The sequence below is a fragment of the Pteropus medius genome, unplaced genomic scaffold (assembly GCF_902729225.1).
Source record: "Pteropus medius unplaced genomic scaffold, Ma_sr-lr_union100, whole genome shotgun sequence".
NCBI lineage: Eukaryota > Metazoa > Chordata > Mammalia > Chiroptera > Pteropodidae > Pteropus > Pteropus medius.
The window spans coordinates 650,017-670,232 of record NW_024351543.1 but is presented as its reverse complement, the minus strand read 5'-3'; the positions used below and the strand labels follow the sequence as shown (position 1 = coordinate 670,232).

Sequence of the window (20,216 nt, the reverse complement as noted above, 5' to 3'; positions counted from 1 at the left end):
GATCTGGCTTCCAGTCCTCAGCTCAGATTGATTTATATCTATCAAGATATTTATCTTGAATTCAAAGAATGTTTTAATCTTTAAAGTGCTAAAGACTATAAAGACAAAATACTCCCTTCTGTGAACTGAATTACCTGCTAGAAAAATTTTTTTCATTATAAAACATATGCTTATTACAACAAATTCAAGTAGTAGATAAATGCACAGAGTAAAATGATTAAGTCCCTTGCAGCCCTGAGGTAACCACTTTTACTTGGTAAGTTAAAAATCTGAGTTGGCAAAGTAAAATTCTTTGTTCAATGAATTGTTACCATCTCTTACTTCCTAGAAGGGGTGTCCAGCTACACCACCTGCAAAATGACTTCTGTCCTTTTCCTATAGAGGATATGTGATAATATACTCAGAAATGACACAACACCCTAAATTGAACTTTATTTTTCAACAATATCCCTGTCTCTACACCTTTTATTTTAACGTGATTATACAGTTATCATCTAAAAACTCTTAGGACTTACGGCCACTCAAGAAAATGGGACTAAAAGTAACTCATATTTAATCTTTTCATCTACATCACTGTCTGTTTATACTTAACTATAGTACATTTATAGAATATTCGCTGATATTAGCACCCAGAAATCAAATACTAATTTTACTTTAATACCAAGCCTGTAGATAGGGTAAATCCCTTAAGTAAGCATGCCAGAGTCCTAAATAAACCCATAAAGCTTGTTTTCTCTTTTGAGCTTTATTTTTATTTTGCCTCAAGCATCATTTAGAAATTGAATCTTTAGCAGGCCATATTATAATTAGTCCAGCAAGAACTTTTCACCCACCTATCGAACCTTCTTAAAGAGACGTAGGAAAATAACAGTAAATGACCTATGTTTCTCGCTGGGCCGTCTTAAAGATATGATTTGAAATGTTACTGCTAACAAAATGCCCAATGAGCTGTATCCCTGCCTTACAAAACTGGAAAAGAAACCATGAGGAAAATGATAGGGCTAAAGATAGTTTTAGGTCCACAGGCTGGGGACATCTAGGTAGCCAGAAAGACAGCCTAGCTATAATGCAGACTTTTCTTCAAACAAGAGTTCAGGAGACACACTAAGAAACACCAGTAATTTCTGTAAAGAAAGCACTTTATTTTCCATTTAAATGACTTGGTCACAGTACATTATTTTACATAAATGGCAGTAATTTTTTAAATCACCATTTAAAAGGCCTTGTGTCGGAGTCTGAGGTGATAAGAAAATATGAATACAAGTAAAAAACAGTGCAAAATGTTTAGCCCGCAGCTTCCAGAGCTGGCTTCAGAAATCCCTTTTAATGTTGCTGGGCTAGTTACATTAAATATTAAGTTTAATATTAAATAAATATTCCTGGGTTCTTTTAGTCCAACATCTGACCCAGAAACATAATCAAACGAAAAGGCTTAAAAGCCCCAACAATTCAAACCATCAAATCACCCAGACCATAGGGTCTCAACTAGTTGAGCTTGCAAGTTCTATAACATGGGATATTTTCAGTGACACCATCTGAAGAAATACAGGATTTTAGTTTCATCAATAACTAGAACGAACAGACTAGACCTAGTTTTAAAGCTTTGCCTTTAAAGTATGAATTTTCTAGAAGTGAAATGTGCCATCCGGAAGGCTAGAGTAGTAATAAGTTACAAGCCCAAAGCAGAAATAGCTGCAACCTCTAGAAATTTGTCTTCATTAACCACTCAGTCTCTTTGGCCTGCTGCTGATACTACAGCGAAACACTTAGTACCAACTGAAGTAAGGATAATTGTCCATTAGCAACAGAATTAAATTTAGCTGATTTTACAAAAGTTTATACTAATCACAGCAAACAGCTACAAGAACATACCGAATTTTATTCAGCATTAAATTAAGCACAGCTTTCATTCTCCTCTTGCATCACCTTTGCAATGTTTAATATAAAATGCTGTTGTCAAGCTGCTGCTAAGAAAACCAGATTCTAAGCAGGTGCCTCAAGCAAAAGTCTCCATCGATTGCTTATTTGAGGGAATTCTTTTTTTTCTTTTAATTAATTTTTTATAGTGACATTGGTTAATGAAATCCAATAAGTTTCAGCTGTACCCTTTAACAGTAAGAAATTCTCCTTAAAATGCAGGGTACCACAATATGGCTAACATTAAGTTAAGTCATATAAAACTACTTACCTAGTTTAAAGAGACTCTTAAACTTGACAAACTATTAATTTTTAAACATCCTCGTTAAAATTGTGCTTCTAGATATCATATTTTTGCTTATATTAGTTGAGTTTCATAATAAAAATCTAATGTCCTACCCAGTGGAAATATATCTATTAAGTAGATGGTCAGTATTACAGAGAACCTTACTGGCACTGTGTTTTCTGGCAGTGGAAGATCTAGTTTAGAAAATTTTCTCTTGCAAAAAATATTTGAAGTACCAAGGACTATTGCATAAGAGAAAGTCTGTAGCAGTCTCTGTGCTGGGCAGATGGTACAATGGAAGACAACGATTACTTCATTCACCAAAGGAAAACACTACTTGGACAGCAAAGATCTACAGTATCCTACACACAGACACAGAGGTGGCTAAGGTGAGACAAGAAGCACAGTGTCCCTAAAACACACTTAAGGCTCAGTTTCAGCAGCATCAGAAAAACCTACCAAAGAGGCATTGTTGACAGTCATTTCATTTCAGGTGGGCCCCTCCATAACCACAAGGTACTCTTTGGAAATCGTAAGAAATATTTAAACACTGAAGGATTTTCTCCTTTCGTGTAATCCTGATCCTTAACCTTTCTCCTTTTAATCTTTCAAATGGACCCATTTCTTCTCCCCAGGTATAGTACACAGGAGCATGACAGTAATGCTAATTAGAATACAGTAGATCGTTTACTAAGCTCCACAGCCAGTATGTTTATTAACAGAGGCTGAGTCTGTAGGGGGAGAGAAGGAGACCCACTTGCCTGAAATTATGTTGCGGGGAGGAGGCTGGCTGACAGCTATGCAGATCAGTGGCTACCACCACCACGTTTCTCTGGGCCTCACCTTCTCACAGAAGCTTTTTCCTTTAAAATGACAAAATCCTCCCAGTAGTTCCCCATCACAAAGAGCTTAAAAGTCTAGGAGTCTAGGCCAAGGCTGTTCCGGAGCCTAAAGAGCACTCACGGAGAGACCCTTGTTTTCTCTCCTTTTGGTGCAAGTACTTCCGTAGGCTTTTACTCTCCGACAAAACCATTGAGCTTGTCAAAGGTTTGAGCTTTCTTCTGTAACATGCTGATCGTGAAGTTCTCAAGGAACTTAAAACAAGAATCTTAATTCCAATAATCCAAAATAATATACAAGAAGACCTTATCAAAGTGAGGGACTGAGTTGCCCCATCCAGGTAACACTATTAGGCGTGGGTGGTTATAAAGATGGTGATCATTCCTAATTCTCTCAAATGACTCTGGTCTTTCAGGCACGACTCATCTTCATTACATTATGGTTTGACTGTTTTTAAAGATTTGGCAAGAGGCTAAAATTACTGACTCTTCTAACATTTCTGTGAATATTATCAATTGCTAGACGATCAGAGTTGGCTATACAGAGGTGGCATTCAAGAAACAACAACCAGAGATTTCTGGCCACATGTGCTGTCCTTGACATTATTACTGTCTCTCTTATCTCAAACCTATACAGAAAGGAATTAGTTATACCAGATCTAATGTTAATTCCAAATGAATACTTGACTCTGGGCCAGGGAGAGTGCATCACTGTAGAAACCACAGCCTCTGCTAACACCCCCAGACTTGCTCTTTGGCTCATCACAAGGGAATACGGAGCCTATCACTTGTTAAACAAACCATCTCTGAGGAAAGCAACGAGAAGCTGTCTTAAGGACAGCCTCAATTAATGGAAGGACTAAGGATGGTGCTAGCTGCGGAGAGCAGAGCTGCAGGAAGTAGCACTATGTCCTCTCAACATTTACAAATCTCGTTACAGCAGCATGCAGAGAAAGACTGAAAAGCCTGGCAATATTTTCCCTATATTAAACTACAAGCCAAGGCAAATATAAGGACTCGTGAATTATTGTTGGGACATACAAGTACAAAACCAAATATTTCAAGCGAGTGTTTACCCCATCCAAAATTGCCTCATCTTAAACCCATAGCAGCATAGACCCATTCTATATAAATATTTAATCCTTTATACATTTTCAGTTTTGAGATATGATTGAAGAAACAACTTGATATTTTTGGAAAAGCTAAGGAAGAACAGTAATTCATTAATTAGTGAAAACCACATATACCCTGTTTTTTCTCTCCCAGTGAGATACTTTTATGTAGTGAAAGGTGAATGAGAAGTAATATACAAGTTAAGTGGGAAGATGTAAATCAACTCCTCAAAGAGTCCATGCCAGAATAACGTGAATGCCAGAAAATGGATTATTACAACTTAGTGCTGTAACTGACAACATTTCAATTACATGAACAAAAAAATCAAGCCCTTGATATTAACCAGCCACCATACTCAGGAAAGAGAATAAAGTGTTCCCTGTAGGAATGTCTGTCCTCCTCTTCCAGCCATCGTCACAGTGTGGCTAGCACCTTACCAGGTGAGACATGGAAAGAGGAAAAAACATTAATGCCTACTGGAGTTATTTAGAGTAAATATAAACAATAAATTCCTAAGAAATAAGATAAATATAAGAACTCATCGCCTATACCCGTGACCACTGGTACATTATACCAGAGATCATTATAATTGGTATCAACTGTCCTTTCAAGATCCAGTGAAAATGCAAATCCATCCATCTGGTCATCTTCTACCCTGTTTGAGTAGTTAATAAGAGAAATTCCTGCAACTGTACAACATGGTATTTGGGGATCTTTTTTTCACTCTGAAATGTTGAAAACAGATTAATAACATGGGCTTCAATATTCTGACCTACCAACATTTTTCTCAGTCTTGGGATTTTCCTAATAATACTTCATACATCTCTGGTGCTTTAAGTGTCTTTCAGTGCTTTTCACATACCTCCTCTGTCATGTGACCCTCATAACAGCATTGTGAGGTAGCCAGGATAGGCATCAGTACCCCACTTTACAGAGGAACCTGAGACTTGGGAAAGTGACTCAACTAAGGGTCACATGGCTATTAGGAATTAAAAGAGGGACTAGAACCTATTCTAATCCAAAACTCTTTCTCCCATACTAATGGATGGAATTGCTTCTATTAATTTGTGCATTAGCAATCCACATCATTTTCAGCATCTGGCGATTTAGTTTTAACAAGGTGACTGGAAAGGAATGGCTCTACTTTTGCTGCTTCAGTATAAACAGCTCTTAAGTTGTGAAGTCAGAAAAATTAATTTCTTCTCAGTCCAGTCTCTAAACCTGAGCATGGCCCTGTGGCGCCTTTAAGAAACCAGGGATAAAAACAAACATCCTGCATGGACACTGAAGTGTACAATGGAAGGGAGCAGAGGGAGGAGCCATCCCTCACACCGTACAGAAGGCACTTCAGACAATGTCCTCAGCAGGGTGGTGGAATGGGTGAGTGCCCAGGGTGGAGAACTGGTGCCAGTTCCGCAGGAAGCCCCTATTGTACTGGCCTGTGTCCACGATGAGCCCACAGAGGAGCCGGCGCCCCGTCTTCTGTCTAAGTGCCTGCTGGACTTCCCTCTCAGTCACATTGTAACTGATGTTTATCAGCTGGATCAGGAAGATGTAGGCCATGCCTGCTGTGATGATCACAGAGTACCACACACAGGTGAAGCACAGAGCCGAGCTGGGAGGGAAGAATGGACTGGTCAGGGCTGCCGATTTTTCCACATTCAGAAAGCTGTCACTGTTGTGACATTTTTACACATGTAGTACTTTGGCACCTTCCCCAATTATTCCACTGGAAGATACTTTTCTATCCTCAAAACACCAATAAGCTGCTTAACTTATGGCTATTAATTGACATGTTTTATTTCATAATTATTGGTGCCTCTTTTTCTAGTATGTTTTCCTAGTATAGCAAGGACTATGTTTTTGCATTTTTGTATTCCCCATACAACCAACACATTGCCTGACAATAGCATTCAAAATCTGTTTGTTAAATGAATGAATAATTCCTAACTTCTTCCTAACCCAGGTGAAAACAAAGGCACCACAAGGCTGCTACAGACATCTCAAGGAAGCTGTGGGTGGGAACCCGGGAACAGTGCTAAAATTCTTAATTTCCATTCTTTTTCAGTCCTGTGATGAGCACAGATAAAGAGACAACTCCCCAAACTAGAAGCCCTTTACTTGTAAGATGTGTAGAAGCACCATTACATTTCATATTCAACTTCTTAAAGCTAAACAATCACACAGGACAAGAAAGCTTTCAGCTTGTTAATAAGATTGTGAGGAGAGGCTACCAATTAATGATTACTTTTCATTCAGAGATTTGCAGTGAGTTAGATGGAAATAAATTTATTCAGAATCTTCATTTCCTAAGCCAAAAGGGACCTCAAAGATGATTAAATCACAAACATGAGGAAAGCCGAAGTCTGGCTAGGAGGCATGAATCACCTGTACAGAGCAGTAAGAACCAATGGCAGGACTATGTTCCTCATTTCATTTAAGTGACCCACATGCAGTCTACAAAACTCACGCTTTGTAATATGCCCTGCTTTCGGACATTTACAACCTACCAAGAATAGTAATTACTGAAGAATTTCAGTGTTACTGAAGAATTTCATAACCTACTAAGACTTTCAAAAGAGAGAAAAAAGGAACTTAGCCTAAGGAGTAGAACCAGTCTATTGCAAGAATACCCAGAAACGTCTGCGTCTACAATGGCAATGGGGAGATCTATCCACAGACTAATACAAACAAACACCTGCACAGTGGCACTATATAGATAAAGCAGAGATTGTTCTGAAAACAAAGTGAGAAGAAAGAATAGGACCATGGAAGCAGAGCTGTCCCAGCTAAGACAGGACCTCAGACAGCACAGAGCACCCACGTCAGAAGAAAGGGTGGAGGGGAGGAAACAAAGAACACGGGAGCCTGTGGCTTTCAGGGGAGGCGGCTGCTCGGGCCAAAACTGAAAAATCCCAGCTTCTGCCAAGGTATGGAGATCTTCATAATATAGAAACGTGCGCGCACTAACAAAGCCAAAGGAAATTTGACCTAGATTCCACAGTAATCATGAGTGGTGATTTTTCTTAAAAAAAAAAAAAAAAAAGTAGAACAGAAAAAATCAATAGAAATTAAACAGAAAAAGAAAGGTTGTAGAGACTGTAAGCACTTCACAAAAGGGTCAGAAGCAGTAAAATAAGATTGGGCTAAAAAGCTCCTGAAAGCAGCAATAAAGTAAGGAGTTCCCTATTTATGACAAAAATGGACCACACACATACCCTGGGACTGCTAGTTTATTTGGTTTAGTTTCAATGTCACTTGCTTGGGCATCTGAGTGGTCATTTGATCGTGGAAGTCTCTGATTAAGCCTGGCCCTACTTTACAGTACTAGTTCCCCACTTTTAAGGGTCAGTGATCCTTTGGACATCACCCTAGAAAAATGCACCTATCCACTGCACAATTTTGTTGGCAATTTCAGGGATACCCAGCAGCCCCATAGGCTGTCCTGTTTTGGCTGAGAACTCCTAACCCAGCAGCGAATCACAGCCCCTATCATTAATGGCTACATCCCTTCCCTCCTCCATGGGCCTCTGTGCTGTGGTATCCACATCTCACCTGTAATTTGCATAAACTCCAGGACAATAGAAGAGAGCTGTGAAGACACTTCTATCTCTACAAATGGTGTCCAAGGTCAGCGTGATGCCGTACACCGAGGTGAGCAAGAAGATCGAAAGCGCAAGTATAAATGCTTGATGATTTGATTCTCCGACACAGCTATTTATCCTCAAAACAGCATAGGGAGGAAAAAAGCAAACATGTTTTAAAAGAAGTTCTCTATATAACTCACATAATAAAAAAGCTTTTGAAACAGGAATCGTGTGAATTTCAGTTATTAAAAAGTATGTTCTCTTTATTTTTCAGTTTTAGGGAATTAAAAACTTGTCCACTGAGAGATGTAGTCTTATATTTTCTGCTCTTTGCAAAGTCAAATCATATCATTAGTTTAAGGACAAAACTAAGTAAAAAGCAGAACTGAGCTGATAAATCTTTCTAAATGTTCATAAGTCTATTCCCCAACTGTAAAAAGAGTTAATATTGTAATCACCACGATAAGGAAAGGGTAATATCAGAGTTATGAAAACTTAAAGTGCTAAATCAGAAGTATTACACAGTATGAGAAAATGTTAAATTTATATTAATAAAAAGCATCCCGAACACTTCGATGATATGCAAACTACACGTCAGATATAAAGAGTCTGTGTCACAGCCACTTGTAGGGCAGGATGTACAGGGCCACGGGGATGCCCCACTGGGCAGAGATCTTTTGGGTGAGGCTGTCAGACCTTCTGCAAACCAGCACTTGTAAATGGGCCACACACACACACAAATTAGTGACAGAAACACAGAAGTGGAATATCTAAAAATGAAAATCACTGTTTACTCCCAAAGACAAAGCCCCAGAAAAGAGCTGTCCCTGTACATGAGCCCCACACTTGAGATTCACCCCGATGTCCTCCTGGCTTTTCTGTGTCCCACCCTCTCCAACATCCCCTTCCGAGGGGGATGTATGCTAAATAACCAGAATCCTAGCCATAAAAAGCATAATTAACTGACCATGACTGCCTTAAGGCAAAAAGCTGCAAACATGCTACTTACAGCAGTCACATCTTGAATTAATTACACCCCCTTTAGTTTAAGATTTACTCAGTAAAGCTGCAATGTTATCTTTAACATTTGCACTTTATATCTCATGGGCCTTACGTGTCCTCATTTGTCACTGGTCAGCATATTGGTGCCAAAAAAGCACATCTCTCTGCCAGTAACTAACAGGAAGTTATCTGGTAAGGCCTTACCAATACAAATTAGAAATCATCGGTAGTTATCGAAATGATTAAGTTTGTATGGTGAAAGGACAGAATTACTTAAAAATGTGGAAACATTTTCTTGAAGTCTGTTCAAAAGGAACAGCACAAGAAAACAGACCTATACTGATTCTGACGAATTCCTTTTTTAAAAAAATCATTCAACTGTAAATGCTTCCCTTTTAGAAAAGACAAATGAAGGGCAGCTCAATAGGGAATAGCAAACACACACACACACACACACACACACACACACACACACACACACAACCACAAAAAAAACAACACCTTCAGGAAATGACTGTGAAAGAACTAAATTTGTGAAACTCAACAAACTGATGACTAAGTGGGAACATCCTAACAGCCCACAAATATCTACAAGGTACAAGGCTGGGAAGGAGAGAAATTTTATGATACAAAGGAAGCTCAAACACGGCTAGAGTCTCACGTGAATTTACACTCTGCAAGCCAAATTCTTCCCACATACCAGACACAATGATGATCCATTCTCCTCACACAGATGCCACATATCCGGCAATGCCATGCCCGGGCTGGTCGTACCAGCTGGCACTTGGCACACCAGTCCTCCTTCACCTTGGTGGGGCTTCCAGCCGACACCCTGGAAGAGCCCTTCAGATCATCCTTCAGCGTGCGGTTGTTGAGGCTGCCCGACGTATCTGCGCCGAGGAACCCTTTGGACTTCTCCTGCCCTTTGCTGTTCAGGCACTCAATTTGGCTGCTGCCTAGAGATTTGTCATTGCTTGCTGGATTTCTGAGGTAGCCTGGATTCTTCTTGGCTCTGTACAAGGCTAAGAGGATCAGAAATAACCCGCAGGTAAGAAGGGCCAGCTGAGTGGGCCCCACATGCCCTTTGGGAACCACTTCCTGCAGGAACACATAGTACATGTAGCCCAGAGAGAACAGCCCGAGGCTCAGGAAGAACAGAGTCTGCTCTTTCCTTCTGTGAGTGAGGTAGTAGTACCACAGAGCCAGCACAGGAAGGGAAGTCAAAACCACCACCCCCAGGAGGAAATGCCAGGAAGCCACGCGGAGGAAGACAGGCAGGAGGATGAGAGGGGGAACAATGCTAATGTTAACTTTCTTGGCTCCTCTAAGCCAAGGAATTCGGAGGCGATCAGAGATTGTATCCATGATTCTTTCACAAGTCTCCGGCTGCACGGATTTACACGTAATCCACCTATTCAGAAAGAGCACAAAGAGAAGACGCTTCATATGGGTTTGCTGAATTAGAAACCACTGAACACTGTACACCAGACAGCATTTATGATAAAAGCGACCAAAGGCCAAGTATTCTACTTCCCGACTACTAAACAGGAGCTTTTAGTACTTATTCCATACAAGTACTGTTTAGACTTGGTGGGTGTACAGACATAAAAGTCTCAAAAAAATTCAACATCTAGTTATAAAGACAAGATGACATGGAAACTTTGAAATATCAGATGTGACAAAGCAGCAAAATCACTCGATGAACTACTATGGTCAGACATCACAAGGAGTGCTGAGAGGAAAGTGCACAGTTCCAGGTGGAGTCATCAGAGGGGTCTCTGTTGAAAGGTGGGATCTGTGCTCGACCTTGACAGCTTGCTTGCATTTGTGCACTTGTTCAGGTGGAGAGGAAGGGAGGGAGGCATTCCAGTGGACAGACATGTGTATGGCACAAAATTTGTACTGGGCCCAGGGAGTAAGCCCGTTCAGTAGGGGTAGGGATCTGCATAGGGAAGAATGGAAAGCAAACCAGTATGACTCAAATGACTAAGTTTGGTGGACACATGGTATTCTTGACATTTTTTGTGCACTTAGGCTAGTATGGAAAAGAATAGTTTAAGGAAGGATAACACTGATTTTAGACAATTAAAAAAAGTAGGGCTGGAACTTGAAAGTGGGAGATTACTAGATGAGAGTCATACAGAGCAGTGAGAGTAGACGTGCTGGGAGCCCATCTCCAGAGGAGGGTATGAAGACGGCAGAGGAGAGAACTCACACATAGCTCAGGTCTCAAGGGCTGGCGGGGGAAGGAGAGTTAGGAGGTTAATGGAAGAGCTGCGGTCTTGAGTGAAGGAGATTATGGAAGCAGCATTATTTCTCCACTCATTAGCACAAAGTGCTCCATTTTCTCAGTATGGATTTTAGACTAAGTCTAAAGAACCTATATTTGGAGACACCTGTCAAAAAGACCATAGACACTGTCAAGAAATAATTACAAAGAAGTTATAGGGTATTCAGGTGTCAAGGTTGGTACTAGATCACGGTGGTCCCCAAGAATGCTTTTCATGGCTAGATTAACACACCAAGCTCTAAGTCAGCAATTTGCCATAGCAATGACTTTTTTAAAGCAAAAGTAATTGTTAGAGGAAAAAGCAAGTTTCCAACATCCTTATTCTTCCTATATTATGCTTTCCATATGGCAATAATTTTTAAACATATAATTACTTAAAAAATGGATAAAAACCAGGTTATTACTGTTCAATACAAAATTTTTCAGTGATATTTAAAGTTTTCTTTTTAGATAGTAATTTCCGTCACTTGGGATAATAGTGAAAATAAAAACCAAATACAATAGCACTGAACAAGACAGTGTTACTGCTCTTGTTGAAAACAACTAGTGAAGGGTAGAGATGTGCTTTCTGGCTGAATTTCTTCCCCAGAAACAACAGAAAAAAAAAAATTTTAACTATCAAGGTCCATTTGTGGCCAGGTGCAGTCCAGTCCCAAGCAGTCTCTAAATACTGAGACCACTGAGAATGTGAGAACTTTCTGAAACTAATACGTTCCTTTTAAGCTTACAGATTCTGCTGACATGCATTTTATTTTATTATACATTTAACTTGCCTATTATCCCTTTATTTGCCTGTTCTTCTCCATCACCTTCTCCCTTTCGATGAAAAATAATGTCCTAGTAAACCAGGCTTAACAGCTGTGCACGACTGAGTAACTCATCTTTATAAAATCCTCACCCTTGACACAGAAGACAATTCTCAATTTTAGAGCCTTGGAAATAGAATCAAGAGCAAATCTCAGTGTTCTGGACAGCTAAGCTGAACGTATGTATACATGGTAGTTCTCAAAAGTGCCAGGAGGGTCAGCATCAAGAAATACCCTGCTCTTACCTGTCACACCCTTCATCCAGATCTTGGCAATCACACAAACAAGCAGCCACGTGGTTTTTTTCCCCATTTCGATCAATGTACTCGCAGCAGCACAGGGGCTCCAATTCCGGTTCTTCTGCTTTGCTTTTCTTCACTGGCTTCATTCTGCCCTTCTGTGTCATGATTCACACCTGTCACCATGAGGTGTAAGAAGCCCTCGGAGGGTAACGGTGGAAAGAACACAACTCACATCTTGTAAACACATCCACGCCTCTCTCTGATTAACTGCCAACGCCTGAAAAATTAAAAATGAGGAGAGGGTTGTGGGGGGCGCAATTTCCATCAGGCTTTTCTGGCTCGGCACGGCCTGACATGGAGCTCTACGGGTTTCAAAGTCGCTTTCATCACCCCTTCCCAACCAGGACAAGCTCCGTCTGGGCACCAGCCGTTACCATAGCGACAGCCAACCACGCCGCCGGGGACTGCCGGGACGCGGGTGGCTACGCGCACCTGCAGGTGCGGGGTAGGAAGGGCCGAGTGGTCCCCACCCGCACCTGGGCGCGAGCAGTAAGTCACCCTCGGGGCTGCGGACAGAGAGGCGCCAGGTTTCCGCTGGGGCCGCCGCACGCTCCCGCCGGCAGGGGCCGGAGCCCCAGATCCGGAGAGGCCCGCGGGGCCGGAGCAGCGCTCGGAGTCGCCGTCCAGCTCCGCTTCTCCAGCCACGCACAGGGCGCCCCTCTCCCGCCCCCGCCAATCGTAAGGACGTGGGCGAGACGCGAGCGCCGCCACGCCCGAAGAATGACCTTGGAAGGGAAGTTACCTGCGCGCGGGGGCCGAGGTGCGGCAGCAGCCAAGAAAGCTGAAGCGGAGAGAAAGGTCGGCTCCTCCGGGGGCGCGGAAGCGTCCCGGCTCTCGGCGCTCCCGGCCTGATGGCCGGAGTCCGCGGACCCGGCTCCGCCCCGCCGCGCCCTCGCGCCGCCGCCCACCTGTGACTACGGCCCGCCGCGGTCCGAGGTGCGCCCGCCGCGCTGTCCCCGCCGCACCCCGGGGGCCCCGCTCCGCGCTGCAAGCTCGCGCGCGCTTCCGGGTACCCCACCCCCGGCGCCGGGGAGCCCGCCCGCCTGCACGTGCGCCGCCCGCCGTCCCGCGGGGCCCGCCGGCGAGGCCCCTCCGTCCCACCCCCGGCCCCCTGGCCAGCGGCCCTGGCGTCGGGAGCACGGGAGGAGCGCGGGGCGGCGGGGCGCAGGGCGGGCGCGCACCTCCGCCCCGCCCAAGAGGCGGCCACCCGGACCCTGCTCGGCCGCGCGGGTGCCTGGGGACGGCGCGTGGGCGGGTGAGGGGTGGCGGCTGAGGCTGAAAGACGGGCGACCCGGGAGGGAACTCAGAAGATTTCTAAAGTACGCGAGTCCCGTGGGGGCAGCCAGCCCGCAACAGACGTCCGCAACAGGCGTTGTGGGAGAGCGCCACCGCCAAGTATTACCGAGGTACCGCCCCCCAGATTCGCTAGCCTTCCCTTAAAGGCCCATTACTGTTCTGATCTGGTAATTATCCAACTTGTTAATTTTTCATTTCTGGTGAGCAGTCTCTACATTAGATCCTCAAGCCTATCTAGTACTTTGTTCCATCAGTCTGCATAGTTGAAATGAAACTGCCCTAAGATGAGCGTTCTCTTTGGGGTTTATTTTTGCACAAAATTTTAAAGAATGTAGGTCCATGTACATGTTTTCACTAAAGCAGGCTTATTTGGGGGCGGGGGGCGTAAACGGAAAAGAAGAAAACGACAACTCGAAGATTTGGGGTTTTATTGATATTCAATTTACATAACATACTCAAATACAATTAATTGAATTCATCATCCATAGTCTTTATAAAGCAACTTACTTTGGTTTTCTTTGAGGTATGTAATGAAGTACAAGCTTTAAAGAAATATCTCAAAAATATTCAGCTTGTCACTGATCATTTTTGTGAATTTAACAGAATAAGGTTTCAAGTTTATGATCCAGTCACTATTCTCACAGCCAGACATTTCGTAAATCCTTACCAAAAAACCTCCAGGTAGGTACACTGGTAACCCAAAGTAGGTGAGTTGGGATTCACCATGAGAAACCCATTTTTCCCCTACTCAGGTCAATACTTTTCGGTCTTTACAGACATCTCAAAAATTACTTTAGTAATCCCATGTGGCTGTGGTGACTCTGGGGAAAAAAATGTTTAAAGGCAATAGTTGTTCAAACAGTAAGGATATATACAAATTATTCTGCACTATCTTTCGCTTGTATCAGAGACATCACTTGTATTGAGACATAATGCCTAAAACCTTTTTATGAAAGAGCCGAAGCTTGTGTCTGACAACTTCAGTCAGTACACTTGTATTGGGAGATAATACACCCAAAAGTTTTTATTAAAGAGCTAAAGTCTGTGTCTGGCTTATAACTTAATGAGTAAAACAAGCCACACACATGAATGAATAAATGAAACCACATGTAGCTACTGAAAATTAATCCACAAATTATTTTAAACAAGATGGCTTTCTTCCACCATGAAAGAGTGCTAAGCTGAAGCCAAGCTTAGTTCAAGTATTTATTTGATCTGTCACTAAATGCCCAGATTTTAACCTAACCTGGTTTTTAAAACTCAGCATAGTTCTTCATTTTGATTGTTAGTATCCTACATGTTTCCTTTTCTGAAATTGACTCTTCTGCCACTTGATGTATGAAAAGGCAAGATAATCTCACCTCTGATAGCTAGTTGAAGAAGAAACAACTGTTTCTTTCATGACAATACAACATGGCCGAAGAACCTTTCATATAATAATCAACATGCAGTCAAAGGTCTGACTATTGAAATTGCATTCTAAATGAATGAAAACATTGTAATACAGTACACAAACCTAGAAATGTTATATGCCTGAAAACTGATCCTTCAAAATTCATAAGGACTTATAGGTTTCTTCTTATACCGTCATCTGTAGCCTCTTGAATGTATCTCAACTGTGGAACAGCCTATTGAACACGTACTGATTCCGTGCTAACAGATAAAGCATGAAACTTCTAACCTCATTGTAAAAATGAGGCCATATCACTCAGTTCAGATTTTCTTTTGGTATCACAGAAATTCAAATCCACAATATATTTCATCCTTCACTGGAGAAATTCACAGCTTAGAATTATGTATAAGAAGTGAAAGAATGGATTCTTAAGGCCATCAGAGGTTATTAAAAAAAATGTTCATACTAGAAGTACCAATAATGAGAAAATATGGAAATGTTCCTATGACAATAAAATCCTTCATCCTCTGGTTTTCTCCTAGATGTTCTACAATTTCGGTCCTTAAGATCACTAGCTCTCCACAGCCATGCCAGTCTTGTTCTTATTTAGTAGATCAAAAGTTCTCTGAAGCATAATGAGCGAGTTCTTCAACTGCAAACAAAATAATTTTCAAAATCAGATTGTTTAAACTTTTCCGATTGTTTTTATGCCAAAACTTTATATTTGCATTTAACATAATTTTGTTTATACTGATGCCCAAATGAAAGACTGAATATAAAACACCTGATTCCTTAGGGTATCTGGCAGCATGATTGCTACAGGTTCTTCCCATTTGCTGTACTACTGCACTTCTTCCTACAGTGTACTGCAGTGTATTCTACCTCCCAGTATCCATTAATCAAATTATCTAAAGTGAAAGTGTTGTTTTTATAAATGGTTTCTAAGGTTGCAGTGGTCTAATGATCTCCCAAACAACTGACGTTCCACTTCCAGGCTTGTGCTTGCTATTATGCTCATGTTTGTCTTCACCTATTTAAAACTTACCCTTCCTCACTGTCTCCATGAAGTTCTCCCTAATCATCCTGCCTCTGAAGTCCCAAAGCATTACTACTTACTTTGACACGTAATTTTGTACTTTTTTAGCCTTTAACAATACATCTGATTTCTCTAATAAAATTGTAGGCAAAGCAAGAATTATGTCTTATTCTTTTTTTTTGTATTCATTCATTCAAATATTTATTGCTTATCTATTATATGATGGGCACTGTGCTAAGCACTAGGTATGCAATGGTGAACGAAATGGGCACTGCTCTGTCTTCATGGAGCTTATAGACTAGCGAGGGATACAGAATTAAAACGAATAAACACACAGAGAGATATACATTGTATTAAGTTTTTGACTTGAGCAACTTAAGGATGCTAGTATCATTTTCTAAAATAAGGTCAACTAGGTGAATATACAATGCAAAATATATATGACTTACTGTTGAATTGTATTCTTGAAACTTACTGGATTTCCTTAACCAATGTCACCATAATAAAAATAATAATAAAAAATAAAGTCAAGTAGAGAAGAACTGGGTTGGCTCAGGATGAAAACCATTCTGTTTTGGACATGATCAGTTTTGGATGCCTGTTAGCATCCAGGTAAAAATGGCAAGTCAGCAGGTGACTTTATGAGTCTGGAGCTCAGGGAAGAGATCAGGGTGAGAGAGATGGATCTGGGAGTCAGTGGCACATGTGGTATTCCAAGTTAGGGGAGTGAATGCAATCACCTACAGGACAGGCAGAGAAGAAAGGAAGAGACTCTAACAGAGCCTGGGGCATTGGCCCAGGAAGAGGTCGGGGAGAGGGGATGGTTTTAAAGCAAAAAGTAGTTTTACATTATGCTAAGTGAAAGAACTCAGTCACAAAAGACCATATATTCTATGATTTCATTTATAGGAAATGTCCAGAATAGGCAAATTTATAGAACTAGAAAATAAACTAGTGATTTCCAGGTGCTGAGAGAATGAAGGATGGGAGTGACTGCTAAAGGGTAAGGGGGTTTCATTTTGGGGGTGATGAAAATGCTTTGGAATTACAGTGGTGATGGTTGTGTAACCTTGTGAATATACCAAAAATCTTTTTTTAAAAAAAGGTGAATTTTATAATATATAAATTATTTCACAATAAAGCCGGGGTTTTTTCATGGTTTTAAAGCAAGATTAGATAACGTCAAAAAAAAAAAAGAGTGGTCAGCTTTATCAAAATGCTGATACTGTAAAATGAAAACTAAAAAAAGGTACATGAATGTTATAAGCCAGAGGTCACTGGGGACCTTAGCTCAAGCAATATCAGGGAAAGATATAGGGGAAGAAAATAAGGCAGGAGTGAGCTGAAAAGCGAGGAAGTCGATGTAATATATGCGTCCAGTGTTGCTCCCACCACTAAAAGAACAATAAGTAGTTTTTTTTGTTGAGTTGTTGTTTGTTTGTTTGTTTTTAAAGACATAAACCACAAGGGCAGGGAGAATAGAAAAAGTGAAAACAGCAACACAATTTTGGAAACAAAAGCAGATGGATGATAGCAATCCTGAAAAAGCTAAATCCTCAGCTAACAGCAAAGAAAGCTGAGAACCAACCAAATTTACCCTGAAGAATCTTCAAACGCTTCAGAAATTGATGGCCAGGAATCTCTGAAAGTGGTAATAAAAAAAGGACTGGGGATGTGACCTCTCCTACTACTACCTGGGCAATAGTCTAAAATTTTATTTTCTGGAGAGGATAAAACAGAGGGTCTCTGGCTGTTTGGCCCGGGGACACCAACACATTGTTAAGACCCAAAGCAGGGGGTTTAAACGGAAAAAGTGAATACTGAATGTTGAGACCCTCCCCTCTGCCCTGACCTCCCCCACCCCTCTTCTTTGAGCTCCAAAAATGCTAGCAGCCCACCCTTAATCCTTCAGATAGGAGTTTTCTCTGGGGAAAGTGAGGGACCCAAAAGGAAACACCTAAAGATACTAATATAGTCAGATAAAGATAGCTATTTAAAAAAGATCACAATGCCATTTAAAAAGGACAATTCAGGGGTAGAATAGCTCTTTGAAATTAAACACTTGATAGCAAAAACTGAAAAGAATTTGAAGATTAAGTTGAGGAAATCACGGAGGAGGCAGAATAAAATGGCAAAGAATGGAAGCTAGAAAGAAAAGGTAAGAAGATTGGACAAACTGTTCAACCTGTTCAATAGCAGGCCGACGTCTGGATTTTAGAAGCTGTAGAAAGTGAAAGGAAGGAAATTATCAACCATATAACTCAATACTTCCCAGAACTAAAGGGCATGAGTTTCCAGATTAAAAGGTTAGGAATAATAACATTCTCAGAATTCTCAATAGTCAAACACTGGAAGCCAAAAGACAATGGAGCAATGCCTTAAACAATCTGAGGGAACATTATTTTCAAGTTAGACTTCTATCCCTAGCCGAACTATTCATCAAGGGGAAGGACAAAATACAAAATTTTCAGACAGGTGAAATCTCAAAATATTTATCTCCGTACTCTTTCTCAGGAAGCTACTAAAGAATGTGCTCCATTAGAAGGAGGAAGTAAATCAAGAAAGCAGAACACTTGGGATAGAAGAAACATAGGAGATGGGCAGCCGTAATCCCCAGGATGGTAGCTGTGCACTCACACGGAGGGCAAATGGACCTGACTGGAGCCAGTCAGAGGCTAAACTACCTGAGGTAAATGGAGATTATGTGAAGAGATTTATACAACAGAGCACTAGGAGATGAAATACTTACAAATAATACTGATAAACTAATCAACCATAATGAATTCAGAGATTAAGAAAAAGCATGGAAAAGAAAAAGTCATGGTTTATTCTTTGGCGCAGCTCAGAATAGCAAACATAGTCAAAGCAAAGCAAACACTGAATATTGATCTAACCAAAATTATAACTTCATTTGGGAGAATGGAGGAATTAGAAATGAAGGCAAGAAAAGGTGAAAGGAAAGATAACAAAATAACTATTCTTCCATTATAAGAAGTCAAAAGACATGTCTAAAACTGAAAAATCAAGAAGTATCAATACATGCTCATTGTTTATAAATATGGAGGCAAACACCAAAATAATAAACTAAAAGTTAAAGACTATTATCTTAGGGAAAGAAATGGAGAAGAGGGTGCTGGGATTACTACTTTTCTCAACAAACCATGTAGAACAATTAACTATGTGAACAAGTGATTTTGGAGAAAATAAATTTAAAAAATAAATGGGTTATGAAGGATAAAGTAGCGACAACAAGAGTAAGCAACTCTGAGCGAGCTTGACTGTGGAAGGGAATAGAGAGATGATGAGTAGATAAAAATGTGGGTGGTGTAGGTTTTTTAATGTAGCAGATAATAAAGCAGGGTCATGTGCTGATGGTAAAGCTGAAGCTGAATGAGAAAGACAGAATGGAGAAGTTAGAGGGAGATGCATGAGGTCTCCTGCTAACACGTGTGGGGACTGGCCTCCCATAGGCAGAGGAATGTATCTAATAGGAGTGTAAAAGACGGGGATGCAATAATAGGAAGGTCTGTGGATTTGGTTATAGAAGGAGAGGTTAAGTCTCTTTTTTACCTTGAGGCATAGTCATCAGTTGAGAGTGAGAGGAAAAGGGAGGATAAGGAGGAAAGTGAGAATATGATCTACTCTTTGCTGGGGGTGGAAGCAGAAAGTTACTAAGAACTATAGATGCTGAGCATCTGAAGTGTGCCTAGCTGAAGTTGTAATCTTCACTGCCCCACATGATATCCTAAGAAATGCTCAAAAATTGAATCTTCTAAAAAGAAAAAATTTAGGACGAAAGGAAAAAAAATATTAACAGTGAATATGTCTGAATGTTAGAACTATGGGTTTTCTTTTATTTTCTTTTTCAACTTTACATTAAAACATTAAAAGTAAGTATGTATTATATTATAATGGAAATAGCAATCTTTATTTTTCAAAGGGAACGTTAAGTTTTGGTTCATGGAACTAAGCAGCACATTGATACTATGTTACTATGATACTATGTTCAAGAGACACTGTTTATAGCAAAACACTGAAATAACCTAAATGTTCATTCTTTAGTAAAGAACTGGTAACATAATTAGGGCATGTTTATGCAGTGGAATTCTACACAGCTGTTAAAAGAAGAGGCACTTAATCTGATATGAAAGTATCTGCAAGACGTGATTAATAAATAAAAGCAAAATAATGAACTGTGTACAGAATATCTCCCATTTCTATAAAAAGTTAATGTTAGGCATAAAATTTTATATAGAATGATCAATAAAAAGAATAAGGTAGATATCTATAAGCTGATAATGAGAATATCTTCAAAACATATTACTAATTGAAAAAAGAGGCTATGCAAT

The 20,216-nt window shown here is 40.7% G+C and overlaps 2 protein-coding genes across 6 annotated transcripts in view; both read right to left on the bottom strand.

The window, feature by feature from the left end:
* Positions 1-1,859: 1,859 nt before the first annotated feature.
* Positions 1,860-12,274, bottom strand: ZDHHC23 (zDHHC palmitoyltransferase 23). Of its 2 annotated transcripts, none has more exons than XM_039843058.1 (4): positions 12,086-12,274; positions 9,445-10,155; positions 7,711-7,878; positions 1,860-5,770 (listed from the first exon to the last, which is right to left on the bottom strand). In XM_039843058.1, exons 1-4 carry the CDS (start codon positions 12,244-12,246, stop codon positions 5,503-5,505), a joined length of 1,308 nt encoding a protein of 435 aa, XP_039698992.1. In that variant the 5' UTR covers positions 12,247-12,274; the 3' UTR covers positions 1,860-5,502. The 2 variants fall into 2 exon arrangements, with proteins under 2 accessions (XP_039698992.1, XP_039698993.1); XM_039843059.1 differs by having other exon boundaries at positions 7,711-7,869.
* Positions 12,275-13,849: 1,575 nt separating this feature from the next.
* The window catches only part of GRAMD1C (GRAM domain containing 1C), a 75,319-nt gene continuing 68,952 nt past the window's right edge, over positions 13,850-20,216 (bottom strand). For all 4 annotated transcript variants that reach the window (XM_039843046.1, XM_039843045.1, XM_039843048.1 and 1 more), the window contains one exon: positions 13,850-15,483. In XM_039843046.1, coding sequence (XP_039698980.1) covers positions 15,403-15,483 — 81 coding nt within the window. In that variant the 3' untranslated portion in view covers positions 13,850-15,402. The remainder of the gene's footprint in view (positions 15,484-20,216) is intronic.